Source organism: Pan paniscus, chromosome 9, assembly GCF_029289425.2.
Source record: "Pan paniscus chromosome 9, NHGRI_mPanPan1-v2.0_pri, whole genome shotgun sequence".
Classification (NCBI taxonomy): Eukaryota; Metazoa; Chordata; class Mammalia; order Primates; family Hominidae; genus Pan; species Pan paniscus.
The window spans coordinates 2922777-2932120 of record NC_073258.2 but is presented as its reverse complement, the minus strand read 5'-3'; the positions used below and the strand labels follow the sequence as shown (position 1 = coordinate 2932120).

General features: G+C 59.6%; 1 protein-coding gene across 18 annotated transcripts in view; it reads right to left on the bottom strand.

Moving 5' to 3' along the window:
• Positions 1-32: 32 nt before the first annotated feature.
• Positions 33-9344, bottom strand: part of LRRC56 (leucine rich repeat containing 56) — a 45984-nt gene continuing 36672 nt past the window's right edge. For 12 of the 18 annotated variants that reach the window (XM_034931819.3, XM_063607991.1, XM_063607993.1 and 9 more), the window contains 8 exons: positions 4857-4953; positions 4583-4783; positions 3559-3730; positions 3034-3210; positions 2894-2958; positions 2629-2771; positions 2242-2375; positions 33-981 (listed from right to left, as the gene is read on the bottom strand). In XM_034931819.3, coding sequence (XP_034787710.1) covers positions 668-981; positions 2242-2375; positions 2629-2771; positions 2894-2958; positions 3034-3210; positions 3559-3730; positions 4583-4783; positions 4857-4953 — 1303 coding nt within the window. In that variant the 3' untranslated portion in view covers positions 33-667. The remainder of the gene's footprint in view (positions 982-2241; positions 2376-2628; positions 2772-2893; positions 2959-3033; positions 3211-3558; positions 3731-4582; positions 4784-4856; positions 4954-9344) is intronic. The other 6 variants (XM_063607995.1, XM_055093902.3, XM_055093901.3 and 3 more) reach the window with 1 other exon arrangement.

The following is a 9344-nucleotide window of genomic DNA, read 5'->3' as shown; positions in this document are numbered from 1 at the left end:
CGCGGGCGGGCGCCGGGGCTGGGCGGGCTGTGTCCGCTGCATCATTTATTGAACCAACGTGGCCTACAAAGTAAACCGCATTTCTGTACACCTGAGAGCTGGAAATGTTGGTTTGGGTTCCGGGGCGTCCTGCGCCAAGAGGAGGGAACAGGCCGCCCTATCGCGGCGCGGGAACCCTACAGATCCCCCGAGACGGGAGGCCTGGACCGCACCCCTGGCGGCCTCAGGCGAGCAGCTGGGACCTTGGGCCACTGCGGTCTAGGAGGTGGCTCTTACCCTGGGGCCGGCAAGGGAGTGGTGGACTCGCAGCTCCAGCCCCTGCCCCTCGGCCATGCCCAATTCTAGCAGGAGAGGCCTCTCACAGGCCTGCTCGGGTGACCACCCCCCACCCCCGTGCCCGCGGGAAAGCCTGGCCCTAAGGAAGGGCTGGGGAGCCGGACCCACCCTCCCCAGGCCAAACCCAGTTGGGGGCCTAAACTGGGTTCCAGCCTCTGCTGCCTCCCTGGCTGGTCCCAGTCCCCCACTCCCCTCCACCAAGAGGGTCCTCCCCAGGGCCAGGCACTCCTTCCACCCCCCAACACACCCGCCCAGGTATTCTGTGCTCTGTGACCACATATGTGGGCAAGTCGTGGCCCCAACACAGGCAAGCTTGGCAGTGGGGGCTATATTAAGTGGGGACGGGGCTGGGGTGAGAGAGTTCAGCTGCCCTGGGAGGTCTAGCTGCTGCATCTGGTGCTGGCTTTGGGCCAGGACGTCCCTGGGCTCGAGGGCTCAGGCCTGAGGCCACCTCCAGGGCTCTCAGGACAGGCACTGCAGCCACCCCATCACCCAGGCCAGGCCCCCAGCTGCCCAGGGCTCGGAGCCGACGCCCCCTGGACTGCAGGTCTGTCGACCACCGCGGGGAGCTGCTGCCAGAATCTCGTGGCCTTGGGTGCTTGGGAGGTGAAGGGACCAGGTGCTGGCTCGAGGTCCCGGAGGGCTCTAGAAAGCAAGCAGAGTGACGGGACGTCAGAAAGGCTGTCAGGGAAGGGAGTCACCCGGTGGGGAGGCCACAGCCCACCCATGGCCCTACAGCCCCGAGGCAGTGGTCCTTGGGGGTCCACAGGCAGCGGCACCCCTGCACCCCACTTTCTGTGTTCCCAGCCCTGTGACCCCTGACTCGCATGGGCGGGCCCACCTCTGGGGCAGGCAAGGAGGCCACGAAGCCTGGTTCTGGCCCTGGGTCCTCTGTGTCCTGTCCCTAAGAAGGAGACCACAAGGCCTGGCTCTGACCCTCGGTCATCTGTGTCCTGACCCTGAGAGCCTGTTCACTGGCTGACAGCCCTGGGCCGGTTCCCAAGCCTTGGGTCCCCCAGCACCTGCCTCCACCGGTGTCTGGAGCCCTGGCATGCCTTTGTCCTGACCCTGCCCTGAGGCTACTGCAGCTCCCCTCCTCCTGGCCGCCCTGCCTGCCCTCCCTCCACCCCTGCAGGTCACGGCCACTAGGTAACCAGCTGTTGACCCCTCTGTCTGCCCCCTCCACAGACACCCACCACCATATGGAAGAGCAGAGGCTTGGCCTGCCCTGTTCCCTGCCCATCCCAGCCCCCTTAACCAGGCTCCTGCACAGAGGAGGGTCAGCTGCCCACCGTGGGGTCGCCCCTGCTTACACTGCCCCCTGCCCAGCCTGCCTGCCCGCTGAGGGAGGGTCCTCTTCGCTTTGCAGCTGTGATCACACTGAAGTCAGTGTCCTTCGGAAAGGGCACTGCATGGCTTAATTCTATGTCCCCGAGTGCGCGTGCCATCTTCAGGGTGAAGCGGCAGCACCCTCCTGCCTTGGTCTCCCAGTGGGGCTGCTGGCCGCCTTTCGTCCCCGCCCCCGGACTCATGCCTGTGTCCCTGAAAGCTGCCCAGTGGCCATGTTCTGCCTGCTGGTGCCCTGGGGTGGCTCCTTCTTTCTGTCCAGACTCTTCTGGACTCTGTTCATACCCCCTTTTGTGGAACGCCTCTATTTCGTCCAGCCCGGGTGGCCCACAAGGTCACAGGGCTTGGACCATGGCTTGGGAGAGGACTTGGGTTGGGCCTCCCTCGGTCGTGAGCCCCCCACCCCCAGAAGGGGGCCTCCCTGTCACAGTCCCTCTCAGAGCCTGGCTGAGGAAGCAGGGCCAGGTTGACACGTCCGATCTGGGGTAAGGGCCCCCCTATAGAGGTGGGGTGTTGGTCACTCCCAGGCACTGGGGGGCAGGCGGGCAGGCTCAGTACCTGAGGCCAGGCTTGGGGGGCTGGAGGGAGTCTTGGGCTCTGCCTGGTGCACTTGCTCTTCAGGGACCCTCCGTGGGCCCCAGGGGGCTACAGCCCCTTCCTGTTGGGACTCCGGGTGCCTATAGGGGAGGGGGCTAGGGTGGGGAGAGGAGGAGGAGCTCCAGCCCTGATCCCCCCACGGGACAGGACACATAGGGATGGTCCACGAGCCTTGGGACCAGCGATGACTCAGCCAAGGTAGCCCCAGCCCTGATCCCCCCACGGGACAGGACATGCAGGGATGGTCCACGAGCCTTGGGACTGGGGATGACTCAGCCAAGGTAGCCCCAGCCCTGATTTCCCCATGGGACAGGACACACACAGTGGAAGAGCTGGAGGGACACCCACCGCACGCCATGTTCCCTCCAGGCCCTAAGCCCAGTCAAGGCCAGGAAGTCAGAGCTGTCTGCAGGGTCAGGCTCTGGGGTGGAAGTGCTGGCGGCCGGATCTCCTGGCCTGTGTTGGGGCAGCTGCTCGGGGGGCTCCCTGGCCTGGGGAGGAAAAGGGACTGCTTTAGGGATTCTGGCCCTGGAATGGCGGCAGGGCAGGGCACTGTCAGGGCCGCAACCGTGGACACTGGTTCTCGTGGGGGGCTGGTCCCTGTGGGCTGTACCTGGCACTGGTGCCTACGCTCCCGCAGGCCCTTGGTGGGGTTCCCACAGAGGACTTGGCCAGCACCTGCAAGAGACAGCATGGCTGGGCCTGGTTCGGGGCCGAGGGGCTGCAGGGTCAGCTTTGAGGCAAATCAGTTACCATGGGTGAGGCTGCTGGTGTTATCTTCTGGGGCCAGGTCCTCAGAAAGCAGGCCTTCAGGCAGGAGGCCCCCATGGACCAGCAGGGAGAAGGGCCAGGGCCTGGAGGCCCGGGACTGCGTCTCAGGCAGGGACAGCTCGGGGTCAAGTCTCCGGATGGGGGCTCCATGGGGACAGTCTGCCCGAGGTTCAGAAGCAGAGGTCACCAAGGCCCAGCCTGAGAGCGCCCCCCAGACTCTGTCCACAGACCAGGGGCCCCAATCCCCATGCTGCATGGCCTGAGGCTGGCCTCTGACGCTGCAGCCTTCTAGAGAGGCCCTCATCTTCAGACCTTCCTCTCCCTCTGTGGGCTGCTCAGAGACAGTGTCCTGGCCTGGGGCCGGGTGTGCACAGCTTTGGGGACCGGGGTCAAGGCTGGAAAAGCGCATGAGATGTGGCTATCCGTTTCTGAGAGGCCTGGGGTGGGGGCCTCTTCCTGGGGGGAGCTGGGGCTCAGCAGCGGGTCCTCCGGGCGCAGCTGCCGTACCCAGCGGGGGAAGGCCGTTGCCCTTCTTGATGGCCTCCTTCACTGCAAGCCAGTCCTGGCTCAGCCGCGGGGGGGCCGGTGGGCCCGTGTGTGTGGCCGGCACTTCGTCCAGGACCTGCAGCTGGGGGATGAGCTTCCTCACCTCTGCCCTGTAGTTGTAGCCCCTGGGCACCTGCAGGGGGAGGGGGAGGGAGGGCAGGTCTGGGTCCAGTGTTTCCTTCCGGCCAGCTCTTTCCCTGGCTCCCTTTCCCAGACCCACCGTGGGGCAGGGCAGGGGCCCAGAGGTGGGGATGCTGCCTACCCTGCTGGGGTGGGCTTGGGTCAGTCTCACACCCCAGGGACTGAGGGACTGGGCTCTCACCTGCTCAGGATGTAGGACCCCACTCTCCAGACCCAAGGCCGGGTCCAGGGATGCCCTCTGGCCCATGGAACTGCCCTCAGCTCAGGGCTCTGGCCCACGGAGCAGTAGCCACTGGGCACTGGTAGACGCTGACCTCAGCATGTGGCAGCACCAAGCAGCAGCTCATGAGGCTAGCACTGTGAGCTCAGGGCAGACGTGCCCTGTGCAGGGTCTGTGAGCTACGCCAGGGCCTGCACGCACAGGTGTGCCAGCTCTGAGCAGGGCATGCAGAGCCCCGAGATACTGCATAGGGTGGTCTGTGGGGCCTGTGGGGCTGGAGGTGGCTCTGGACAGGGCGTACACAGGTGTGTGTGTGCACACATCCGTGTACACGTGGTTCTTTGTGTTTCCACCTGGCTTATGTGTGGACCTCACAGGTGCATATGTGGGTTAAGGGACATGACGTGTGTGCAGGTGACCCTGTGGGATCTGGCAGGGCTGGTCCAGGAGGATGTCCTGGGAGTCATCAGACTTCCAGTGACAGAGGAGGTGAACTCATGGTGAGCAGGCCATAGGATGCGGGTGGGCACAGAAGTACCTGGCCAGAGGAGGGGCCCCGGGGCTGGAGCCACAGGGAGCCTCTCCTGGCCATGCACATGCTGGCCGGGTGCCCGGGACACGCACCTTGTTGGTGGGGCCAGGGGCCGGCTGTAGGCACACCAGGTTGCCCTCCAGGGTGAGCATGGCCAGGCGTGGGCACAGCTGCAAGTAGCGCACCTGCCCCAGGTCCTCCACGCTGTTGCCCTCCAGGTCCAGCACCTCCAATTGCTCCAGCAGGCACAGCGGGCTCAGGTCCGAGATGTTGTTGTAGGAGGCGTAGAGTTCCTGGGCAGCGCAGGGCTCTGAGCCAGGGCCCGGCCCAGCCCAGCCCTCCCCAGCCCAGGGTGCCCAGACTCACCTTAAGTGCTGGCAAAGAGGCGATGCCATCCAGGTCAGCGAGGCCACAGCGAGCCAGCCACAGCACCTGCAGGTGGCCCAGAGACGTGCCCAAGTCCCTGCAGAAGGCAGGGTTTGGTGGTCAACATGTGCCCAGCCCTGTGCTCAGCCACCACCTGCCTTTGGCTGTCTTCAGGGGTAGGGGCAGGTGTTACCACCTATGGTGGCCTCTAGACTGAGGAAGGGGCTCTCTGCCTTGGCCTTCTGGCTCTGGTGTGGGTACAGTGTCCCCCACCTTCTCCAAGCCCTGGAGGGCCTGGCCTGGGGAGCTGCCCTCGTGACCGGTGGCTCAGCTGTGCCCAAGGTGCTGCCCTCATAGCGGGTGGCTCAGTCCCTTCCCTGGCAGGCTGCAGGCATCACCTTTCTCTTTCTAATTGTCTCCTCAATAGCGTTTGGGGCACTCGAATTTGGAGTAAGGGTCTGGAGTGCTGCCTGGGAGCCTGAGCCCCTGGACACCGATGTGGGGGGCTTCGCTGGGGGCTGACCCCGTGCTGAGCTGGCAGCTTTGGTGGGGACCAGCTGCTGGAGGTGGCGGTGGGTCAGGGCGGCTTGATGTGTGCAGGGACACGTTGCTTCCTGCCGGGCCCACCCTGTCCCCACTGTAGCCACAGTGACTTCACCATGCGCTGTCCCCAGGGACCCTACACCTGCCCCTCTCGGCTGGGAGGCCGTCCCTTCGGCGCCGCCACGCCATCTCCGCACCTCTCCTTGTGAAAGGGCCACCTGAGCTCACAGGCTTTCCCCCAGGAGCCACAGATTCCTCCAGGGCTGGGTGATTTCTTCGGAAATCTTCTTTCTGTCCAGTTCACGGCACCCGTAGGCTGCGTCTCACCTGGGCTTCATTCCGCCCACTGTGTTTTCAGCTTCCTTCTGTGGACCCCCAGGTGCATTCCCGGTGGTCCGTCCTTTGGCGCTGTGGAGTCAGTGTCTGTCCTCAGCCTGCTGCCTTCAATGGCTTTTCCACTCCGCTCTGAATTGGCTGGGATTTGTGTCTAGTGATTTCTTCAAGAGCAGCTAATGGAAACCCCTTGATCTCTGACTCACAGATGTTTGCTGGCTGTGAGCTTATGCAGCCTTTAGACTGGGTGTCAGACTCTCAGTTCACGCCTCTTCCCAGGAGGCTGCAAAGCCTTTCGTTCCAGTGTCCACTGTGGCGACGTCTAAGGAGCACTTCGTTATTTCTGTCCTTAAAAAACCACTTGAGGCCGGGCGCGGTGGTTCACGCCTGTCATCCCAGCACTTTGGGAGGCCGAGGCAGGCAGATCACGAGGTCAAGAGATCTAGACCGTCCTGGTTAACACGGTGAAACCCCATCTCTACTAAAAATACAAAAAAATTAGCCAGGCATGGTGGCGGGTGCCTGTAGTCCCAGCACTTTGGGAGGCTGAGGCAGGAGAATCGCTTGAACCGGGGAGGTGGAGGTTGCAGCGAGCTGAGATTGCGCCACTGCACTCCAGCCTGGACGACAGAGCGAGACTCCGTCTCCAAACAAACAAACAAACAAACAAAACTTGAGGCTGGGCACAGTGCTTCATGCCTGTAATCCTGGCACTTCAGGAGGCTGAGGTGGGAGGAGCGCCTGAGCCCAGGAGGTCGAGGCTATTGTAAGCCATGGTCGCACCACTGCACTCCAGCCTGGGTGACAGAGTGAGACCCTGTCTCAAAGAAAAAAAGACAAGTCAATCTCTTTTCTTGGCTGCTGCAACTTTTTACCTTTATCTTCATGCCAGTAACTTTATTAGGATATGTTTCAGTGCCAATAATTCAGTTTGTTTTTCCTTTCAGTCTTTTATTTCTGACAAGTTCCTTTGAAATTTTTTAATTTTTAATTTTTTTTTTTGAGATGGAGTCTCTGTCACTCAGGCTGGAGTGCAGTGGCACGATCTCGGCTCACTGCAACCTCTGCCTCCCGGGTTCAAGCGATTCTCCTGCCTCAGCCTCCCGAGTAGCTGTGATTACAGGTGCCCGCCACCACACCCGGCTAATTTTTGTATTTTTAGTAGATACGGGGTTTCACCATCTTGGCCAGGCTGGTCTTGAACTGCTGACCTCATGTTCCACTCGCCTTGGCCTCCCAAAGTGCTGGGATTACAGGTGTGAGCCACCGCCCCTGGCCTGAATATATTTCTTATACAATTTATGACCTAGTCATTTTTCCTTTGGAACTATTTTGTTTTGTTACAAGTAGTGTGTCATATTTAATTTTATAGTACCTTCCACTGCTCTTTTATATTTTGTGTATTTAACTTTATGTGCTTTTCATATTTTTTTGTTGTTCTTAGAGCTAATTTGTTGGTCTTAACAATAGAGGCTTCTGGCCGGGCGCGGTGGCTCACGCCTGTAATCCCAGCACTTTGGGAGGCTGAGGCGGGCAGATCATGAGGTCAGGAGATCGAGACCATCCTGGCCAACATGGTGAAACCCCGTCTCTACTAAAAATACAAAAAATTAGCCGGGCGTGGTGGCAGGCGCCTGTAGTCCCAGCTACTCGGGAGGCTGAGGCAGGGGAATGGCGTGAACCCGGGAGGCGAGATTGCAGTGAGCCGAGATCGCGCCACTGCACTCCAGCCTGGGCAACGGAGCGAGACTCTGTCTCAAAACAAAAAAAAACACAAAATAATAGAGGCTTATTTGTTAAGCTAAAAAAAAAGGTACAGCCATCTCCATTAGAATATCATTTACTCTTGTATTAGGGGCACTTTTTTTGTTCTTTGTTTTTGTTTTTTACGGTTTTTTGAGACGGAGTCTTGCTCTGTCGCCCTGGTTGGAGTACACTGGCGCGATCTCAGCTCACTGCAACCTCCACCTCCCAGGTCCAAGCGATTCTCATGCCTCAGCCTCCCGTGTAGCTGGCATTACAGGCGTGCACCGCCAAGCCCAAGCCCAAGCCCAGCTAATTTTTTTTTTTTTTGAGATGGAGTTTTGCTCTTGTTGCCTAGGCTGGAGTGCAACGGAGCAATCTTGGCTTACTGCAACCTCCGCCTCCTGGGTTCAAGCAATTCTCCTGCCTCTGCCTCCTGTGTAGCTGGGATTACAAGCGCACACCATGACTGGCTATTTCTTTTTTTTTGTATTTTTAGTAGAGATGGGTTTTCACCACGTTAGCCAGGCAGATCTTGAACTCCTGACCTCGTGATCCGCCTGCCTTGGCCTCCCAAAGTGTTGGGATTACAGGCGTGAGCCACCCCGCCTGGCTGGGAGACATGTTTCTAAGAAGCCCATTTTCCAAACCTATCCTAGTTTCTTGCTCGCGGTGTGTCTGGCTGCCTGCTGCAGGCCTGACTTCATTTCTCGTTCGCGGTGTCGTCTGGGTGCCTGCTGCAGGCCTGACTTCATGTCCAGGCCCCTCTCTGTTCCAGTTCTGTGGGCTGCCCACTGTGTCTTTGACCCCAAAGTGTTTTCCAACTTTCTTCCATTTCCAGATCTTCATGTTTTTTTTTTTTTTTTTTTGAGACGAAGTCTCACTCAGTCGCCCAGGCTGGAGTGCAGTGGGGCGATCTTGGCTCACTGCAAGCCCCGCCTCCCGGGTTCACGCCATTCTCCTGCCTCGGCCTCCCGAGTAGCTGGGACTACAGGCGCCCACCACCACGCCCGGCTAATTTTTTGTATCTTTAGTAGAGATGGGGTTTCACCGTGTTAGCCAGGATGGTCTCGATCTCCTGACCTTGTGATCTGCCCACCTTGGCCTCCCAAAGTACTGGGATTACAGGTGTGAACCACTGTGCCTGGCCTACTTTATTTTTTTGAGGCAGAGTTTCGCTCTGTTGCCCCGGCTGGAGTGCAGTGGTGTGATCTCAGCTCACTGCAGCATCTGCCTCCCAGCTCACTGCAGCGACTCTCCTGCCTCAGCCTCCCGAGCAGCTGGGATTACGGGCATGTGCCACCATGCACGGCTAATTTTGTATTTTTAGTAGAGATGGGAGTTCTCCACGTTGGTCAGGCTGGTCTCGAACTCCTGACCTCAGGTGATCCGCCCACCTCGGCCTCCCAAAGTTCTGGGATTATAGGCGTGAGACACTGTGCCCGGCCCATTTTGATATGTGTTTGATAAACAGAAGTACAAATAAGAAAAATCAAGAAAACATTCAAAGAGAGGTTGCTTAATGAATACCCTTATCCTCATCTGGAAATAACTAGATGTGGCCCTTGGAGCCCAATTCACACAGCTGGAGAATGTTCTAGAATTCTGCCTGGAATTCCCCTGCCTTATGCTGCTGGGAACAGGCTACATAAAACCAGCAGCGTTTTCACAAAACCCACTTTGCCCAAACCCCCAGAATAAAGTCGGATGTTCCTTCAGCCTTGTTCTTTCCCTTCCGATGACGTGACAGCCGCCGACGTCTTCAGCTCCGAATGTTGTGAGTTGCTGTGGGGCACGGAGCTTCCTGTGCTTCTCCTGGGAGCCGGTCCGGGTTCTGTACACGGGCTCTGGCTGTGCCTCTCCCGGGGG